The sequence below is a fragment of the Pholcus phalangioides genome, unplaced genomic scaffold (genome assembly GCF_987345545.1).
Source record: "Pholcus phalangioides strain wild (caught in Gottingen) unplaced genomic scaffold, Ppha-v1.0 ptg000013l_1, whole genome shotgun sequence".
In the NCBI taxonomy this organism is placed as follows: domain Eukaryota; kingdom Metazoa; phylum Arthropoda; class Arachnida; order Araneae; family Pholcidae; genus Pholcus; species Pholcus phalangioides.
The window spans coordinates 25337614-25360302 of NW_028301606.1; the positions used below are offsets into that span (position 1 = coordinate 25337614).

The 22689-nt window shown below is 38.4% G+C and overlaps 1 protein-coding gene across 5 annotated transcripts in view; it reads left to right on the forward strand.

Annotated features, from left to right (window-relative positions):
- LOC149078850 (uncharacterized) overlaps positions 1-22689 on the forward strand; it is a 214179-nt gene that overhangs the window by 114833 nt on the left and 76657 nt on the right. For 3 of the 5 annotated variants that reach the window (XM_089241012.1, XM_089241009.1, XM_089241010.1), the window contains exon 5: positions 5747-5826. In XM_089241012.1, coding sequence (XP_089097138.1) covers positions 5747-5826 — 80 coding nt within the window. The remainder of the gene's footprint in view (positions 1-5746; positions 5827-22689) is intronic. The other 2 variants (XM_089241013.1, XM_089241011.1) reach the window with 1 other exon arrangement.

The window sequence follows — 22689 nt, forward strand, 5'->3', positions numbered from 1 at the left end:
TCCAATCACCGTGCGGTATTTGTGAGCTAACCTGGAAGATTCTACGCCAAAATAAGAAGAAACGAAATAGGATGCTGTGGTTAAAAACGTGGCAAACTTGCTAGATAGTCTTACCGGACTACTCTCATGACTTTCAGAGGAACTTGGCAACCCGTGTTCATCTCTTCTTTTCTGAAAGAGGAGATGCTGGCTGACCAAGCGGTAACGTTGACGTTACAGTGCTCGGTGATGGTGGATAGCTCAGCGGTTCTCAGACTTCTGGCACACGCGGCTCCCTTGTCTCATCCATCGTTTATTTACAGTTGTACTGATTATAATATCGAAAAGAAGCAATTCACAGCATTTGAATAAGTATGCATCACAAGTCTATTTGGTTCAGTGGCTAGCACACTAGCCTGGAGAACGAAAGACTTTATTAGCTGTCATGGGTTCGAATCCCGATAGGTGTCTAAAATAGTTTTATATAAGACAACCATAATATATTCTTTATGGACATTGTATAATATTTTATCATGTGTATATATATTGTTTATAATTTTTGTGATGGTGTTTTTAATTGGGTAGCTGTATTTTTTAAATATATGACATCAATATTTGTTTATGGGCATCTTTTTCTCAGCTACCTTGCTGGGCATTTTGCCTGTTGTGGTGTATTTGTATCAATATCGACAGCTCGCCGTGACACCACAGAGAAAGGTTTTTGCACCCTTTGAGAAATATTTCGCCTGCATGAGTGACTAAGTGATTGGATGAGTGACAGTGTGGGTGGCCTTACTTAATAGCTAAGCGAGCAACCGCATGAATGAGTATGAGTGACCAAGTGAATGATCGTATATCCTATGGGTGACGCATCAGTGAGTGAGTGACTGTATGGTTGAGTGAATTACCATATGAATGATCAAATGAGTCACCGTATAAAAGATCAAGTGAGTGAACATATGACTGGTCACGTGAATGGCCGTATGAGTGACCAAGTGAGTGATCGTATTAGTGAGCGTATGAATGATCAGGTGTGTGACCATATGACTAGTAAAGTGAATTTCCGTATGAGTTACGAAGTGAGTGACCATATGCGCACGCACTCGATCACTCAAGCATTTATTTGGTCACACGAATGGTCACTCATCCCCTAACTTGGTCAATCATACAGTCACTGCCCAACCCACTCACTTCGTCACTCACGTGGTCAGGGGCAGGAGAAATGTCCATGGACGAAACGGGGTAGGGGCGAAACGTCTGTTAGTAATGAAAAACATTCATATGCCATTAGGGAAAAGCTTTTTCACAAGTCACACTCCCGTGTTCTTATAAATATGATGGCTCTCATACATCATACACAGGGTCAAGCCAAAGGGTAGAAGAAGAAGAAAAAAAAGTGCACCCGAGATTAATCCACTCACTACTCATTGGGAGGAACCTCTGTGGATATTTATTGCACACTCTCATTTCTCTCTTAGATATTTTCCATCGAAGGATTTTCCATGGTTAGGATATTTCACACCATTGAAGCGTAAACGATACCTTTTTTTCTTTTTCTTTTTTTAAGTTCGGGCGAGTTATTGACAGGACATTACATTATACCTCCTCCTCCCATTCCCCGGACTTCATTTATAAATTAAGGGTTTAAATGTGGAAATATGAGTGGGTTTTGCAGCTATAGCTTCCTTGTAAATGCGAGTTGTCATTAAAAGTGCCTCCTCATTCCCGCGTCGGTGTTTGTTTAATGGCTGTGCATTCATCTCGTCAGATACCAAGTCGATGTTTTACTGCGGAAGAACCTTATTTCTCCGCTATGGGAGAAGCTTAAAGGCTTAACAGGTTTTTCTTTTTTCTTCTTCTTTTCCCGCAGGGAAGGTGATTAAAACACTCGATTCTTTTTTAATGGGTACTACGTAAATCAGAATGAGGGGAATGATGGGAAGAAAAAATTTGCTTAGAAAGTGGATTTCGCAGTTTAATGCACGGTATACTGGTTCCATCCAACTCTCAACTTTTTAGAGCCTCGGTCATAAATTCTTCTTTCCTTTTTTTTTCTTCCAGCGACTAACTCATACATGTTCAACCCATGACCCGTGGGACAAATTAAACCCTCGGAGTCATGTGATGTGCCCCCCCCCCTCCCCTCGATCTCAAATATGATTTTTAGAAACGAACTAAGTGGCACATTTGCGGATCACTAGAGCGACCAACGGCACAGTTCCAGAACACTCTAGTGCACCGCGAACATTTCCAAATCACTCATGTGACCTGCTGTGCAGTTCCCCGTGGCTCGCGTTATGTTTAAAGATCATTCGGGCCACCCGCGACGCAGTCCTATATCACTCAATCAGCCCGTGATGCAGTTCCACTCTACCGTTGCCACAGTGGTGGTCGGCTGAAGTTGATGTTCTGTGGTTCCCAACTTCGAGGTGCGTGAATGCGAGCCGATCTCCCCGTTAAAAAGTCTCGTCTCAGAGAGAAACAAGCCTACAACAGTACAAATATGCAAACATATGCATTCAGAATTTGTAATATAGGATGACACCAGTAAAAAAAATTCACACACAAAGCTATATACGCTGTCAGACTGTTAGGTACACATACTCACCACTTCCGGCACAACTCAGTTGGTAGTAAATTGCCCATAGCGTTACACCTGGTTTATGCTCGGTTTGAAAGAAAAGTTTCACATCTCTCCAAGTGACCCAAGGCACAATTCCGCATGAATTAAGCGGCCCGCGACACATTTCCAGATCACTTAAATAGTCTGCGGCTCTTTTTTTTATGGGCGTGAACCATAGAGGGTTAATATCTAGCATATTATGAGCCTAGACGAACATGACCCGTCGTGAGAAGCAAAAGATGATTTTAAAACTTTGTTAAGTTTCTCTACAACCCTCTAAATTGTTCGCCTAATAGAAACGGTATCGCTCAGCTTCAAATACCCTTTACATCAGGGTTGCACAACCTTTGCAGTTCACGGACCAGATGTGTGGTTATTCTGCCGCTCGCTGGCTGAAAACTGGTATACGTAGGATGACCTGTACGTCACGGGACATTCCAGTTATTTTGGTCTCCCCAACCTTTTCATAAAATGTTCTTTCCTTCCCCCCCCCCCCCTGTATTTTGAATTTTTGAGATCAAGAAATCAACAGATTATTTTCATGACACATAAATTATTGCCTTTGTCAATTTCGTTCACAGTTACGGCAACTTTACTTGCCTTTGACGATTTTTGGACAAAAAAATTAGTTACTTTACTTGCATTGGACAATATTTTGTTTTTCATGAAAATTGGCAACTCTACTTGTCTTTGAAAATTTATTAGCTGTAATTGGCAATTTTTAGCTGCATTTGAAATTATTTTTTTTGGCTGTAATTGACAACTTTATTTGAATTCGACAATTTTTTTTGTCGATAATTGGTAATAACTCGTATGGACCCCGATTTCCCGTACTTTTTTTTTTGAAGGAAATATGATTATTCTAGGTATTTATCGTGTTTGTTTTGATACATTTTTTACCTCTCGTGAGCCTGATGGAACCTCTTCGTGGGCTGGAGGTGTTGCAGTGTACACCCCGGCCTTGTATGGTCTCAAATCTTCTTGTGGCACGATAGCCATTGTAGCTCCATCTTATGTCTCTTGTTTCTTGATCTGGTACTCCAGTCTCTAGTTTTACATATATTACTGCCAAAGCCCGAAATTGGCTATTTCGCCAAGTGACCATCCCAGTTGACCCGACTAATGTCCAAAATTCGGGCTGGTCCTTATTTTTGATCCCTATATTTGTATCTCTAATATATTGATATTTAGATTTCTTTGATCACTATGGTAGCCATAGCTAACCATACGGCTTATTTAAAATGTTCACAATTATCACTAAAAAATACGCGAAAGCGGCAATGGCCCCCGAATCATAGGGTTCGATATAGATATGTATAAAGATTGATATACAGGAGCCGGCGAAAGCCCGAATTTCGGACATTGGCCTTCTCAACCGGGCCAAATTCGTTTCTTAGAAGTAACATATACATAATGAGAAAAACCTACCCTTTGTCCTCATTCAAAGAGACACGTGTAATCGATATTCTACTATTCTTTAAATTATTCATCGTTTTCCTCCTTTTACTTATCGAAACATCGATTTTTCTTATCGAGATATCGTCCTCATTATCCCATGCTTTTCGATAACTAATCATTGATGCTGAAGAAAACCTCCCCCAATAATTTTTTTTATTATTGTTATTGGATTCTAAAAAAAAACACATTAATATGCGCTTGGAATCATTTATTTAAATCTGATTATTCAGAGATGAAACTTAATCTTTTCTCCCCCCCCCCCCATTTTTTTCCTACGGCTCTAATTTATTACTTGTTTATTATCGGCTTTTCCGCTCTATTTCTTCCAGCTGATCTAACGGTATTTTCCATTACGTTGAAAAAAATTTCTAAAATTTGTGTTATGGAACCTTTTTGTTTAATGTAAACGCGGCTTTAATCATTTTTTCCACGCCACGGTCATTTTTTAATGTAAACTGAAATTGTTTTTATCTGTTTTAAGTCCAATGTTTATGCCTCCACACCTCTCGGCGGTATTCGGACTCGTGTTTTTACACCAAACCAGTGGTTCTCAACCAGGGTCCAAAGGGGCACCCTTGAGGTTGGTTTACGAAATTTCGCCTCTGATACGTTTCGCCCCCTGACATTTCACCTGTCTTGGCCGTTTGAGTGACGAAGTGTGAGGGACCGTATCAAGAAATATGGTATGATTAACCAATTGCGTGATGATATGGCTACTCAAAGAAATTCATTTGACCAGTCATATTTTCCCTCACTTGCTCACTAATACGGTTAATTGCACTCTCAGTCACTAACTGATACGGCCACTCGCACATTCACTTGGTCACTCATACGGTCTCTCACTTGGTCACTCATACGGTCTCTCACTTGGTCACTCATACGGTCTCTCACTTGGTCACTCATACGGTCTCTCACTTGGTCACTCATACGGTCTCTCACTTGGTCACTCATATGGTGAATCACTTAACAATTCAGTCACACTCACAATCATTCATAAGGCCGCTCACTACTTTTATGGTCATGGTCACTCCCCCACAGTGCCGTAACTAGGCAGGTGCAGCAGGTGCACCCGCACAGGGGCCCACTTGGAAGGAGCCCAAGAATGAGCCAGAAGGGGTCTAAATGCAAATTCCTGCACGGGCACAGGAATGGCTAGTTACGGCTCTACATCCCCAATCCCTCTTTCGGTCAGGGTAGGCAGCTTTCACCCTCTCATATATAGTGTCCATAATAAGACAGCTGCGGACCAATAGTGATGTGTCAGGATGAGCGATTTATTGTGTATGTCCGCTGGATCTCGTGCTGATTGCCCCCCCCCCCTCTACTTCTCGATTTGTGCCTGGCCCATGGCTACAGAGATTATATTATCTTATAAGTAGTATCTTATCTATAAAATTTTTGTTCATTGTAAATTTAGTTTTGACTAAATTCAATTCAGTAGGTAAAAAGGGTGTTGCCCCTACATTAGGATAGGGTGTACTGGGTAAGACGGGGGGGGGGGGCATGAGAAGAAAATATGATCCAAAAGGGGCCATAGGCTATACAAAGGTCGAGAACCACTCGGTCGCAATGCAGTCAAAATGACTTGAAAAAGTTCTAAAAAAACTTAATTATTATTGATTTGATTGTGTTTCAAACTCTTGTATCTAATCATGCACATTTTTTTTCCGAAAACCTTTTTTTCAGAAGATTGCGACACGGATCAGGAAACAGACAGGTTACTCGGTGCTCAAAGGACGGACGATAAAGGTTTCTACGATGAAAAGGTAGGTGCTCCCCTAATTTTGAAGGAAAAACGCCAAGAATTGTTTGACCAAAGAGAAAAAAATTGAATTATATTTTTTGGATGGTTATTGAATATTGAATTTTTATTCACTTATGCTCGCATTCGGGCAGGTGTTAAAGGCGCTTTAGCCCCGAACCATAGAATTTTATGAGCCATGATGGAGTTAAATGTATTAATTACCAATTTATAGATGAATCGTATCATTAGCGATCATCAGCATTTACAGCTATGAACCCCCCCCCCCCCACCCAACCAAGACCACGCGCAGATTTAACGTGCTTCTATCGGATTATTTCTTTTTATAAGCTGATTGACCCTCTAGGGCGATGCATTTCCGTAGAGACGTGGGATTAATTGTGTAGTTTACAGGGCAGACCCATTTTACCCGGCCCTCAGTGAAGGTGGGGGAATGATTCCCCCCGCCCCTTCTGGATTCGCTCTTGTCCGAGACCACATTTTAGACAGACGCCGGAGTCAAAACTTTTGTGCTACCCCTCCCCTTTTTTCTCCAACAGTTTTAAAGTGAATGTGTAAATGTCTTCTGTCTGTGAATATGACTTCCAAACATAATTGCGTCATCAATCCCCCCCTCCCCCTCACAGAGAGAGAAAAAAAATGTTCTCAATGCTCCGCTCCAACATGTTCAAAAAGGGGGCACCAAAATGAGTATTTGCCACAGGTGACAGAGTTAATATTTGTTTCTGTCTGACAAACCCTGTCGAGCCAATCGCCCTCCACAATTGCATCTGTAGCTTTTATTGACTCTGGCTCGTTCCAGAATCCCACTTTTGTACAGCAGTGGTATAGAGCACTTTTTTTTCTTTTTTTTTTTTTGCCCGATTGGTATGGTGACAAGATCATCGTCTACCACTGTGAAGGTTGCCGTCAGGTCCCAGGTTCGAACCGGGGGAAGAATATAGATAAGATATTTTTCACTAACAGAGCTTGAGTCGACCACCGAGAGATGGCACCTTCATTTCCTACCCAACTCGTTAATGGCAGTAAATTGCAATATAGCGATACGGCCGAAGTAGTGCTGTAGAGCAAACATTCAAAAATACATTTTTATAAAGTAATGGTCTTCACTAGGGTAGGGCTCCATCCCGGGGACGTAGGAGGATTCTAATTTTTTTCTTAACACTGTAAATTCACTGAGCCCGCGAAAAACCCGGCTGGGTGGGGGCATCAACGATACTCACCTGCTACGTGTGTGTGTGGGAGATAGGTGGATACGGGGGGGGGGGAAGGTTTTACGATCTTGGTGTACTATCTTGCTGGGGACGTTCCCTGTTCGAAAAGCCTGTATTCGCTTATATTGGGGAGGGTGATGCATGAATAAAGTTTATCGCCTGACGAAGCCTGCATCAGCCTCTTTTTGTGAAGGCCATGAATACAGACAATCTGGAGGGCCTCCAAATTCATTTATTTTACACCGGTCCGCAAAATGCTAATCCGTGGCGAAATTTTTTTTTATAACTAACTCGAACGATTTAAATTGTTCTCAAAATTTTGTCAGCCGTGGATCCTTGCCATAATCGTTATTTTTCCTGCTCCCGAAAATAATCTAGAAAGGAACTACTTTAAAGCATTGAATAATCACATGGCAAGTATCGCCAGTTCGCCGCGACGCGTACTTTGAGAATAACTGATCTAGGTCAAAATAATTTTCCTCCACGATTCAAAAAAATCAGATTCGAAAGTCTCCTCACCTCTTTGGCGGAGAGGGAAAAATGGAATTGCTGCAATGTTTGATAGTGTCTTGGATACATTCCCTTTATTCACTTCTACGAAAGGAAAGCCCCTAAAACATATAGAATATACTTATTGTTTTTTTGTGTTCAATACATCCTCCGCTGAACGTCGAGTTAAAAGCTCGTATCTTGTGACAGATTTCACAAGTTTTTCGGTTTTTTTTTCTTCCCGTAGAATAAAATTCACTCTCTTCTCGGTAGGTACAGGGCGTAGGTACTGGTAAATGGGAAAGTGCCCTTTACTTCTTTCGTTGCGGCAACAATTTCCTAGTTTTTCCCTTTTATTCTCTCCTATGATTTTGTTCCCTGCGGTATTAAGGGGGGAGGGGGGAAGAGTTGAAAGAAGATGGAAAAGATTTTTTCCCCCATTCGATGGGGTTTTTTCCCCGTTCAAAAAAAGACGTTATAAACTCGATACTGATTTTTAAATGACGGCAAAACAGGCGTCTGGTGAGAATTTGTAGAAAAGCGCAATTACGGTGTCAGTTTCCCCCAAAAGATAAAAGCCAATTTTTTTTTTTATCCTTTTTCTTTTTCCAGAATTTTTTTCCTTGTTTCTCCTGCTTGCATTTTTCAGAAATTGTCGCTCTTTATATGTGTTCGTTGTGTAGCGTCCCTTTTAGTGTTTTCTCTGTGCCGAGAGATCTTCTGTGTGTGTGTGTGTGGTATGCTGTTCCTTAATCCGATACTTCCCGTGGTTCCGTTGGCATACTTTTTCGGAATTCTTGCTGTAAATTTGCATATTGGACGTAGCATTAAAGGTAAACGGGATACCTCTCTCTCTCTCTGGCTTCTCTTTCTCTCTTAGGAAGTCGGTCTCGTGTTTTCTATTGGGTAATGTGTTGGGCAGGCGAGTCACGTACCGTCATAACATCCAAAGTCGCTTTACCTGCCCTTCCCCTATGCGTGGCATATTTCTCCTTAACTCTCCGCGTTTGGTTCTTGTTACGTGGGCCATTGGTACCTGACTGGCTGGCGAGTAAGGTGTGACGGGACTTTCTCTCCCTCATCTCTCTTTCTCTGTTGCCTATCTGAAATTTTAATGTCGAAGCTTCTTCTCGCTATGTCTCTTTCTCCAAAGAACTTCTTCGTCTACAAAACGGTGTTTTCTTGATTATCTGCTTCTGTTTCCGAAGTTTTACAGCTTTACGTGAGTAGTGCAAGGAATTTCCAAAACGGGGAGTATTTTTCTTATTCCGAGGCTCGCCACAACTCACCGGGACTCCCAACGTACTCTTGCTAATCGTTGAAGGAGGAGAACTGGGCTGTATATATTTCGGTTCTCGGTGTATAGAATTTTGAAAATAGAAAAAGAAAAGTTTGAATACATACCACTATCAGCGTCGCTTTTATACTTACGGATTTGAAAAGGAAGACAAATAGTCTTCGAAAGTATTCGAAGCATCACTGCATAATGTACTGCACGCTTACCGGCGTTAGATAGTCTACTGCGCATACGTACAATTCGGTTACTTTTTTTCAGCGGACATGACTGTTTTCTTCATATATATCTGAGCGCATGCTAGAGTCATCGTTTTACGTTGAAACATAAAATATTGCACTAGATGAGAGGCGGAAAATATACGTATGCACGTATATGTGTGCCCAGCTTTTACGTTATCAATTATGAATTTTGCCTCTGCCAAAATTCCATTATTTGTAAAATTCCTCAAAATTCCATACTTGAATCATATAATGCTGCTTGTCTATACTCGTAAAGATGGTGGTTTCCGCGCATAACCGAGGCTGCTGTATCATTGCACTTGTATTTCGCGTTCGAAGCAGGATATGCTACTACTACTACTATACCGCACATACACCTTGTCCGTATTCCTCTACGGAAAGCTGGATATACTCGGTAACGCTAGACAACAACGTCTTTTTGATCGGATTCCAGCATGTCCATAATTTAGGTTATCATTAGAAAAAATTGAAAGGCGGGCGCTGTGCAGCCCTTGCCGATAAGATACTCGCCTAAAGTACCAAAGGATGCTTAGAGGTGTCGCAAGTTCGATGCCCTGTTCGTCATTGTCAGAAACTTTCCTGACACAGGGGTACAACCGAAACGTAACATGACCCCAGAAAGATTGCTACCGCAGGAAGTCCTACATTGCGCCAACCTATCTGAGTTTAAAAAAAAGGCTGCCGTTTGGAATCGGCAATAAATTGTAGTCCTAGTGCGCAGAAAATGACCGTGGTGCGACAAAAGTGATCAAATGATCGGAAAAATGAAGTCCACTTAAAAAAAACGAAACGGTTAGCGTTTTATTGCAATGAGGAAATTGAAGCTTAATTGCGCATTTCATTCCTGGGATATTGATATCTTTAAAGTACGCTTTAGACGAGGAATTTTTTACAGGTCATATTTACGCAGGACCGTCATTTCAACTTTTCCAGGGGGAGGGGGCAAACATTTTCCACGGGGGGGGGGGCAAAGCACATGTACTCAATGTATGTATATATATATTTGTGTATATATATATACCATTTTTAGTGTGTTTTCAAAAGCCAGGGCTTAACTGATGGGCCTGTATTTACGTACATTCCAACATGTACCAATTGGTTAGAAGTTCCACAGAGTAATGTGGACGAGGTGCATGTGTGGTTTAGTAAGTCATACTTACGCATAAATGACTTATGATCATTTGTATTTTATAAATTTGTATTTATAACCCTTGTATTTGATACGATGCGTCGTCGCACCAGTTCTATCTTAAACATAGTGAAATTTTTCCAAAATTGTTTTAACTGCAATATTAGTATTGGGTCAGTCTTAAAATTCTCAGTGCTTTTCTCATAGCAAAGGAGAAAAAAATCTTTACAATTTTACCTCAGTTTTTTGAAGTGTCCTTTTTTTTTCACTCATAAATTTCTGCTCAAGTTTATTTTTCGTTTATCTATGTGACTGTTAATAGTTTTTCATCATTGAATTATTTTAATGGGAGCGAAACAAATAAGAGTGGGATGGTGTGATGTTTGTCGAGTATCAAAGATGCGATAAAAAATCGCAACACGCTCTCTCTCTCGTTTTAAGTGACCAAAGAAAAATGAGGCTTTAAAAATTGATCGTTTCGAAGCTTTTCAGAAGCATGTCACATGAAATATTTATATACAGTCGACGCTCGATATGACGACCCCCCCTCGTCCCGTTGAAAACGGTCGTTATATTGGGAAGTTTGTTTTAACGGAAGGAAAACATATATGGTAGTCGTTATAAGAAAACGTCTGGGACTTATCCTACCGGTAGTTGTAATAGAATGGTCGCTATAACGTGGGGTGTCGTTATAACGAGCTTGAAGTATATATAGTTTTTTTTCTCAATTTATTCCGCCAAGTGTTTGTATAATATAATTTTAAAAATGTTTATAATCTTTGCTTCGGGTGGCCGATTATTTTCCCCTTCGATTTCTGCCTTTAAAGCATCATCATCCGCTGCAATGGGTCTTCATCCCAATCATCATCTATAGTGGAAATATAAACTTCTAGCATTTATTATCCTATCACTTCCCTTGCCAAACCCTAAACATGGGATCATATATTTTATCGAAAACTGTTACACCCCTCCCCCCTCCCACCGCCCTAACTTTTGGAAATAACTATACTACAGGCAGTGTGTGTGTGTGAAGTAGCCATTTTTAGCAATAAATCTGAACATTTTCGCAGCATCCGTCACAAGAAATCAGACACGTGCTCTTCGGCACATACGGGGAAGACCAATGATCTCCACGGATTTTTTAAATGAGTTTGGGCAGCATTTACCTTCATTCTCCGAACGATGTACAACTATTTAATTCAAGTTGATTAAACACCTTGCAGAATTATCCAAAATATACAAATAACGATAAAAGGTAGACTTTCCCTGCGTAAAATTTCAAACGTTTATTCAAATGGAATAGAAAAACGCATGAATTGCCAAAACAGTCCTGCGAAAAAGAAAGAAAAAAAAACCACTAAAAACTTTCGCAGCTACCTGTTTTAGTTTTCTATAACTCATTCATACGCTTTAATTTTTTTCGATTTTCAAGACTGTTTTTTCATTTTTGATTCCCCAAAAATACATAAATGTCAATTTTTATTTCAAATTTTTAATTTTTTTACATTTTGGCTGAAAATTTAAACACATTTTGGCTGAAAATTTAAACACATTTTGGCTGAAAATTTAAACACATTTTGGCTGAAAATTTAAACACATTTTGGCTGAAAATTTAAACACATTTTCAGCCAAAATGACGCACCGTTTATTCATGTTCACATACAATTTTTTCCCTTAATTTTATGTAACAAATAACATTTTTTCCCCAGGTACTTTCTCCTCGAAGCCATCTTTTAAAAAAAAAAAAACCCTGAATGTTGAACTTTTAAGTGCTGCCCTCTGATGAAAGACCCCCCGAAGTTCATCGTATTTCCAACTCAAAACTTACACAATCCTTTAAGTCAGAGCTTAACTCCCTGGGGTTAAAAAAATATATATATATATATTCTTCAGTGAGAAAAAAGAAACCACCACGTTTGTGTATGCAAGGTCTGAAAGGAATACAAGCCTTCACAAATTATTTTGAAATCATCCACTCATTTGAATTGTATTACCACATACACAATACCCGATACATATTCAAGTTACTTTCGCTTTTTTTAAAGGAAAAATTTTTTTTTTTTGAAAAATTAAACAGTATATAGTATTTTCTATTGATTACATAGGGACGAAGTTTTTAGATCATTATATGTGTTCTCAATAAATAGTAAATAGAAAGTTATGAAAGAGGAAAAAATATTTATAAACACACACACTCCATACATATACTCATAGTTGTTGTTTCTTCAAAGTAAACTGAGTAGTGAGTAAAAACAAAAGTCCTCGATTTTTTTCTCACTGCTTATCAGAAAGGGGAATTTCTTTCCTGGTGGGACATCGATGTCTGGGGAATTAGCACGAGACAGGTGATTCCAAGATGCTTTCTTCTGTCTTGAAAAGGGGAGAAAAAATTTATTCCATCAAAGAACTTTTCATTTTCTTTTGCATTTGTGTGTGTTTATGTCATCTTTTCTCCTTTTTTTTTATGCCTGCTTCATTTATATATTTTTATTATTATTATACCCGACCGAAGATTCCTATTTTTGCTCTTTATTTTGCGCCTCAACAGTCACGCGGCTTCTTTTCTTTTTTTTTCATTTTATTTCCACCATCTCTTATAACTCATCTTTTGCTCTTTTTTTTTTTCTGCCCGGAATTTTTTTTTTTTTACTCTTACCTTTCTTTATTTCTGAAATATTTTCTGTTCAGGTATTTTCATTTTTTTTTTTCCAGTGAGCACCTTGAAGTGACATTCAGTGTATGATTAATAGCTTCTCATATGTGTTTGTATGTGTGTAGAGCTGCATCTAATGGAGGGACCAGAAAGGCTAAGGTGTGTGTGTGTATATATTTATAGGAAGGTAGAAAGAGGGGGGGTGTGTGGATGAAATGCGCGTGTGTGTGCCATACTTCTCGGTTTATACTAGCTGCCAATGCTTCTCTTCTTATCTGGGCACTTGCAGATCTCCAAGGCGAAACTGAAGTTTTGTTGGTTTCTTTTATATATATATGGTTATATTTTTTTTTCCCCCCTTAGCGAGATATTTCATTTTTTACCTTTTCATGCTTTGAGGACCATCTACTCCCCAACATTTTGTTCATGAGTGTTTTTAGACATTTATTTATTTTTTTCGTATCCCTTTTTTTTCTGTTCTTTGTGAAAGCATTTGGAAATGTCCAGATAAGAACCCAAATCTGTCTGCTTAGGTCTTAGGACATTTCATAAAAATTTTTGTCTGACAGATTTCTCCCAGTCCTGTCGTTATATGTCTTTGGATTTGGCAACAGCTCTCATAGCGAAAAATGCTGCTGTTAACAGTAATGTATTCGAGTTTGTTACTTTGCGTAATGCGGTAAATTCGTAAACTTGAATGGCTTTATGAAACTGAAGGATTGCACACATTGTCGATCGATTTGAGAAAATGCATCGTAGTACGTGTACGCTTTTCAGTTTGAAGTATTTATAGTCGAACAAGCAAAATATAACCGTTGCTTCGAGTTGCATTTAACTTAGGGTGTGGGAATAGTCAGAGAAATGCTTCTCCCAAAAACAACGGCAACATTTTATTTTTTTTAACGGGGAGGTCGACTCGCATTTGCAAAATTTTGATTTTTAAAGTTAAGAAAAAAAATTTAAAAAAAAAAAAAGGAAAATGTTGCTAAATCCAAGGTTCGTGTTTATAATTCATTGAATATATTATATTGAACATTATATTATGCAAAGAAAAATAAAAGTTACAGCTCTTTAGTAATCTTGCAATTGCTCACGCAATCGTGCGCGCACACCTGTGATTTTTAAGGGGTGAAATTTGATGAGCATTTTGTTTGATTCTTAAAAATCATGAATGGAGTTATTAGAGCGATTTTTCAAATTGCTTATATAAAAGAATGTAAAACATTAAAAAAAACTATGCACAGGATAGATTTTCCATCACAAAAATTCATTTTGTTTGATTAATTTACTAAGAAATGCGTAGATACGGCTTGTAGGGAAGTACAAACAATCACGTGGCTTCTATTTAACGGGAGATCGGCTCGTATTTGCTTGTTGAAGTTGGAAATCAACATTAGCCTACCAAGTCCGTACTTAAGTTGGGATTGGACCTAGGACCCCTTAATCACTTTAAAAAAAAGAGAAGAGATAAACTTAAAATTTATCACACAGTAATCTCCATCGATTCAGAATACATTCATAGATACTACTCAGAATACATTTAGAGATACTACTCAGAATACATTCATAGATACTACTCAGAATACATTTAGAGATACTACTCAGAATACATTCAGAGATACTACTCAGAATACATTCAGAGATACTACTCAGAATACATTCAGAGATACTACTCAGAATACATTCAGAGATACTACTCAGAATACATTCAGAGATACTACTCAGAATACATTCAGAGATACTACTCAGAATACATTCAGAGATACTACTCAGAATACTACTCAGAATACCATCTAACAGTTCACATACTAACTTCTTCAATACGTTTAAAGAACCTTTAGGACAGTATTTCTCAACCTATGGTCCGCGACGATGGTACAGGCAGAAATGACCGCTGACCGCCCAGAGAGACCATCTTGAGATCGTTTGCGCTCTTTGCCAAAGAGATGGACGGTCCCGGAGTTGAAAAGCCGCTGTGGTGGCCGAGTGGTGATAGCGACGGAATCGCATCGCGGATACCCGGGTTCGAGCCCCACCGTCATCACAGTGGTGGTCGGCTCAAGTTGGTTTTCTGCGATTCCCAACTTCGAAGCGCAAATGCGAGTCTATCTCCCCGTTAAAAATTCTCACCACAGAGAGCAACAGGCCTACAAACAGTACAAATATTCAATCATTACACTTCACTTCTGAAATATAGATTGCAGCTTTGAAAAATCTAGACACAACACTAGATACGCACTCAGACTGTTAGGTACACACACAGTTACATTTCCGGCACAACTCACTAGGTAGTAAATTGCTTATAGATGGCGATAGACCTGAGTTATGCTCGGTTTGAAAGAAAGAAAGGTCTCTGAGTTGGTACAAGTGGTCTGCAGGCAGACTTGATTTTGTTGATTCTAACTAAATGGAAAATGTTTTTATTGATATCCTTATGGACTCAAATTAAAATTAGACCTTCATACTTAGGTTAACGACATCTAATCGAAGAAAATACTAGAAATCGCAATATCAAATATGAAGTAAATCGTAAGAAAAAACACAATTTGTGACAAATTTACTAAAACTGCTGCAGAGTCGGGAAATAAAGGACTGCAGTAAATCGCAGAAAACTAAAATGTATTTCATGAAAAAAAAACCAGATTCATCATTATTAGGAACCATTTTCATTACCGGAATCATTTTCATGACTGTGATCCAGGGCCGCAAATAGGGAGAGCAGGTGGGCCTTGTGCCTCGAGCGCCGGACCGGAGCGGGCGCTAATTTCATCTACTAACCTGTCCATCATTACAAGTGGGAGCCAAAATGCATCGCTTGCCCCGGCTGACCAAGCATCTAGTTGCAGCCCTGCTGTAATCTAAAATACGGGGCAAATCTAATTATCACCAAGGGGGAGAAATCACCAATTGTTGCTGGAATCGCTGAAAATTATGAATCAGTGGAAAAGTGGACTTCTGGTGGCTCTCAGTGAATTGAAATCTAATTCACGAAAAAGAACGTTGAGCGTGACAAAATATGTAAGATCTAAGAGGAGTATTTATATTTTTTGTCATCATTATCATAGTATAATTTATATGTTAGGAAAGATATCTTCTCATTTATACCGTTCGAGTAAAGATTACAAATTTGAATAAGCTTCGTTGAAAAAAACGGGACAGTTGTGTAAAATCGAAACGGACAAGAATCGCAGGAATGTCCCGTAAAATCCAGGACGCATAGTCACCCTACTCATACAGTAAATTAGAGGTCCATCGAATTGTCTTTTATTTTACTAGTCCTTGGATTCAGAAACGTTGAGAAACGCTGCTTTAGGACAATCATCGCTGCTGTCGGGGGAGAGAGAAAAAAATGACTAGATATATGTATATGCACGTGACTTTTCATGGTTCCTAAATATTCCGATTATTCGAATATCCTTCTGTATGATGGTTATTGATGTTTCCTTACATGGAAAAAAATTTTTTTTTTGTCTACAATAAATATATTTTAAAGCTCTGTGAGCACTGGAATGGCCATTGGAAAGCAATACTGAAAATCCAATTTTTTTTTCTCCTTCCCTCATCCGAGATGATCAATAAAGTGAAACGATCCTTTGAAACAAAGTTTCGCGATTGTGGTACCCGCATATCGAGATTCTCGATTACTTTCGTAAACATGGTTCTCCTCTTTAGCCGAACGGATTTTCTAGCAGTGGTTTGGTTCACCGTGTATCAGGACAGGAGCATGCTTTTATCTCGCGCTAAGAGACCGCATATGTATTCACACACACACATACGTATGACTGAAGGCATAGCTGAATATTATAGGGACATGCCGTTACGGTATTCGTAGAATAATTGGATTCTTAATTATTTCCTGTTACAAAAGCGGAGGAGGTGGTTAGAGGGAGGGAAAGGGGGAGCGCTGCGACAGTGGAGTAAATTAATTCCATTTGCGTCGTACTGGCAGTTTAGTGTTGGTGCGCGAGCTTGTATCAGCGAGTGCGAGTTTCTCCCGACAATCTGGACCGCTTGTCCGATTTCCAGATTGTGGTGTGAATTGGTGCGGAACATTCGTTCGGATTCCTATCGGAAGCTGGATCGAAATTGACATGGAACAGTTCCACCCCCCCCCCCCCCATCCCAAGAGACGTTGTGTCAGAAATTTTAGCACAAATTAATATATCAATTTGTGTACCACATTATTTTGAATTCTACATGAATGTAGTGTCTTACTATAAGTCCTGGTTTGAAGAGTCAGTTCCGCAGATTTGAGACTTTGCTCCGGAAATTCTGGGAAAGATATTGAGCTATGAAAAATGAATATTTTAAATTATTACTCGGGCTATTTAATTTTTTTTTTTTTTTTCAGGAAACAGAATTCAGGTTTGTAAGTTACATTACAAACTCGTAGATGCTAGAGCCGCCCTTGGGGGTAGAGGGCTGTATGCTACTGCTGTGGCCGTACCGGGTCCCGCATTCGAGAAATAAAAATAAGTTTTTTAAAGTACTAATATATAAAACAGCTCCACAACACACAATGAAAATGATTAAAAAATTAATTAAGTTAATCTATGTTGCTCAGTGAGATCAGTGTTCTCCATCGTTTCTCTACTTGTGGGCCGGTGAGATTACGTAAAGGATTTCTCGGACCGCTGCAGAGACGGGAGAAATAATTTGCGAACTGGCGGGGGAAAAAATAATAGGGGGATAACTTAACAACTTTGAAATTTAATATATTTTATCATGCGAGAAACATCGTTAAACTGTGGCCACAGCTGCCACTTATCGAATAAAAACATATCTATTTGCAATAGTTCTTCAAATGAAATCTGGTTTTAAACTCGTGTACAGCATGAAAATGAATAGTAGACATGTTATGACACCATATATTTTTTTGTTTTTATGTCACTCGTTGGTGTAATGTCAATTACTATGTTTTCAAGTTTACCAAAAATAGTTTTGCGGCAAACGTAAAAATATAGTAACCGATATTATATGGCGCATAAGATTTATAACGTTATGCAGCATGAAAATACACAATATTCGATATCATTAGAAAACCAAACCAAGAATAACAAAGTTATTTTTTCTTGAAGAATTACTCGCCAATAATTTTATTCTTATTTAATAGGCAGCAGCAGAGGTCCTAACTCATAGCTTCTCTATTTCAATCAATATTTATGAACTTTTCTATACAAAAATATCTGAACGGAAAATCGAATAGGATTCTAACTCAATCATCAACGTTTTAGGCAACATAATTTATCATTCTGATATTAGAATTTTATTCATGTTTCATCAATATCTGTATTTTCACTATCCACTGTTTTTATTTTAGTTCACGAGGAGGATGGTATAATTTACTTCAGCCGTAGTCGTTTCACAAGCTCTAATAACTCCTGGGGGTTGAAATGTACTTCAGCCAGAATTCTTATTTCTTTCATCAATCTATAATTCCATTAAAGATTATAAATTCACTTAAGCTTCTTTGAAAAAAAAAAACGGGACATTTCTGAAAAAATTGTTGGAATAGTCACAAATAAAAGGGAATGAGATCAGGCCCTGTGTCCTATAAAACAAAGGTTACCCGAACATCATAAGACTAAAAATTTTGTTCACTAAGCAGGAGTGAAATATTGTACATTGGAGCCAAGGCTGGACAAATATATTGAATATTTTAGAAAATATTTATGCCGCACATTTGTCTTCTACACTAAAAAATCGGAAAAAATATGTGTCGCAAAAAGGGTGGGGGGAGGTCTCTGCTGCTACCTATTAAATAAAAACTAAACTATCTGTTACAATTTCTTAAGTACAGTTAGTTGTTGATTACAAACTGGTATGCAAGCATTACAACGATCAAAATGTGTTACGAAACTAAATATTATTTGTTTTTATTGTGCATACCGATATAAATTTTATGCGCCAATATATTTTTATGCCGTCGCTAGATTACGTTTTGTAAACATGAAAAAATGTAGTAACTGATACTTTTCGGAGCCCAAAATTTGAACCAATAGGCAACATGAAAATGTAAAAAAAAAAATCATAGTTTCATGCCACATGTTGTTCATTTTCATTCTGTACATCTGTTTAGAACCAACGATCATTTTATTTTGGCGCTTGTAACAGATATTTTTGATTTTATTCAACAGATGGCAGTGTGGGTCCCAGCTTAAAGCAGTGTTTCTACTATTTATAATAGTAAAGTAAAAATATAATAAGACAGAAGATTAAGGAAATTTTCCTCCAATTATTTTTTTTTTCACTAGGTCTCCCATTTATGCGGTTCACGAAAATTTCAATGAGAAGAGGGTGAAAAATATACTGAATCAAACCGTATAAATGCCCAGACTTTAAGTTCCGATCAGTAATTTTATCCATTGCCTTACAACTCGCTTAATGTCCTGGTTTTTATCAGTAAATTTGCTTTACGTCCCTGTTTTTCAGTCGCATGATCTAGCCACCCTATCATAGGCCCGTTCAGTAAATTGGGTGCAATTCTATGAACGAGGTGAATTTTCACTTAATGGCGCTTTTCCGACGCCAACTGCGCGCTATATTATCATTAGAGGTTTGACTAATTTTAGATTTCAAATTGGTGACCACACTCTTTTTGAGTTTTCGTATTTCTTTCAAAATTGCGATTGCAAAAAAATTATATCACAATCAATTTATATCAATAGATCTGAATCAATTACCATTATTTTTAAATTATAATCAATTTGTTTTTAAAATTTAGTAAGGAAATACGATAAAATTTTTTATATAAATACAACGCCACAACAGGCAAAACGCCCAACGAGGTGGCTGAGAAAAAGATGCCCATAACAAATATGGATGTCATATATTTCAAAAATACAGCAACCTAATTAAAAATGCAATTACAAACAATATATATATATATACATGATAAAATATTATATAATGCCCATAAAGAATACTTATGGTTGCCTTATTCCATGTATGGGTAGCTTCTCGATTTACCCCAACATGTTTATCGTATTTCTTTTGAACATGTGAAACATTTTTTGATTAGGGTATCTATTATTTTATGTTACATGCTCGGCCGGGCATGCGAATTTTTAGAGATTTGCCCAGCCTTGATTAGAGCCTTAATTCCACGGCACTCAAAATAATGTTCATTAAGGGGGAATGCCTCTATGGGAAGTTTCACTTTACAAGGAAACCGAGAAAATTGTTCTTACCGTGAAGGGGCCCCGCCTCCGCTACAACTGGCCCTGATTCACATTCGTGATTTCAAGGCTGTCCTGGTTTCAGCCTAAGAATTTCAAGACAGTCTCGGATTTAGCATGAAAAATTATGGTAATCCTATGCACTGAGTGAAGTCACTACTCTTATAACTCCACTTTATTTGAGAAAAACCATTCCTCTATTTCTGGTAAATGGCTCAATAAAGCGTGAATTTCTCTCTACTCAACTCGAATAGCCGATATTATTTCATCAGCAAAGTTTCTTTTCACGGAATTAATGTCAGTCCGAGGTGCTATCATACATTTTCTCGTTTAGAGGATGCAGTGCATAATCTCTCGATTAAGATCGTGGAGGGATTTCCTCACGGTGCAGTAAAAGATATTGCATATTTCAACGTGTTATTACTTAACGGCCCTAAGAGAGAGATTTGTCGAGAAACTCTCGCGATTCTGTAAACAAGTGCAATCTTTCTTTCACATTTCCTCACAAAAATCTTTTCATATTACTTCTCACATGCGTTTTTTTTTCTAATTCCTGCGCTCTAAATTTAAATATTTCTACCTCCAGTATGTTCGACAATTTGTATCTTTTTTTCTCTCACTCGCTCTCTTTTAAATCTCTTCTTTGGAAACCTGTATGCCTAGGAAGCCATCAAGCTGTCGGGATTAAATCGCCTCGAAACATGCGTCTCTCTCTTAGCACCTCTCTTTTTTTTCTCTCTCTCTACTATTAAGTTCTTTTAAAATTTTTGCTTCTTTAAAGTGAAAATTCCAATCTCCTTTGAGTGCTCGTTGCCCTTTCCTTCAGTGCTCGCCCATCCGCGAGCTTTTATTTTCGTCTGCTCTCTTTTTCTTTCTTCGATCCATTGCTGTATTACTCCAAAAGAGTCTTTTAGATATTTTTTTCTCGTTTTCCACAATAGTCTTGCTCTTGTTCATTTCCACACAGAGTCGAGTTCACTCTTGCGCCGTCCTTAAAACTATCGAAGTGAAGAAACGACTTTCAACCTCATCCCCCAACCCTAAGATTTTGAATACTGTTAAATTTACCAAAATAGTTTCTGCTTACTCGAGCTTAACAAGCACCTAAGGGAATCTGGTGATGACATGGTTTCTATATTGAATTTTGATTTTCCATTCCTTTTTCAATAGTTAATAATTGGCTAGAAATATGAGGTGTTTGTTTTTTAAATACAAGTATGAATACTGACAAATTGTCCAGTGGAAATTCACCAAAGCATTTTACACCGCGTGAGAGAAACTTCATACGTATGTGCTCTTTTTTCGTATGAAGTTTACATGAGCATAAAGCCGGAATTGTTCCGGCTGATATTCTGAGATAGGTTTTTTACCCTACGTTTTTGGAGTCGCGAACGAGTACCGTGTATGCCAGTGTTCTTAACATTTTGTCGCCCATGAGCCCCACCCCCTGGACTATATATACCTTTCCAATGTATATATTATGTCTGAACCAGGGTTTCCAACATTCAGAGGTTCTACTCGTTAAATTGGTATCTGAATAAATTTCTTGCGTACAAAAAGTCTCGTGTACCTTCGGAGCTTTATACCCATTCGCTTCTCTCTTGTAAAGGTCCTATGGGTTGTACTAGTGGGTTACAGAATTCGTCGCATGCTTGTCGTCCATAGATCGCTTAAATGATTCCCATGTGTGATACTTAGTTGAGCACCACTGGTTCATACCATTGATGCACAAACTTGGCTTTCGGGCCAATCTGGCTCTTTCAAGAATTTTATCCGACCTGCAAAGGAATTTTAAAAATATTCCATTATCAAAATGTAATTTAGGCTCTATAGTTGAACGTGAAATTTTTATACTATAATTATGTAGATCAATGATGATTATGTAGAAGAGACTACATCAAATCGAATGAAAGAAGCATGATCACAATGGTTCCATCAATGTTTTTAATTCATATGAGGCCTTCAAAAAATTTATTCAGCTTTTATAAAGTCGCAAAATCAACCCTAGATGACGCCCCACAAGCACTAAATATTTTACACCCATGATCTATGTCAGTGGTTCTCAACCTGGGGCTACATGCCACCCCCCCCCCCCCCCGTTGTCCCCCTGAAATATTCTGGAGGGCCATAGAGAACCATGATTGCCTCCTTCTGCATTCGGGCCTGTCCTGGGGTCCAGAGATGGAATATTATCCATAAAATTTTTGTTTTGACTAAATTCAGTTCATTAAATAGAAAGAGTCTCACTCCTGGATGAATGTAGGAAGCCCTTCATAAGACGGGGAAACCATAGGCTAAAAAAAGTTTAAGACACTGGTCTATGTTGCCCATAATCGGAAGAAAAACAATATTCTCATATTCAAATTACTATAATGCTAAACACTCCGATTGAAGTAGCAACTTTTCCATAGGTAGCTCGTATCTTGTCTCAGAGACGCCACCATCGGAATTTTAACCCCCTCACGTACAAGCATTTGGGCAACAAATTTGGATAATCTGTATTTGAGGTATCTGTGATAAAACTGGTCACCTTGTTCTCATGTTAGAACTGTAAGGGAGGGGATTAGTGACAGTATATAGATTTTTCACTCTTTCGCTCTTATTTTCTTTTTTTCACCGCTCCCCTATATTTGTTCTATTTCTCTCTGTCTCATAAATATTATACACA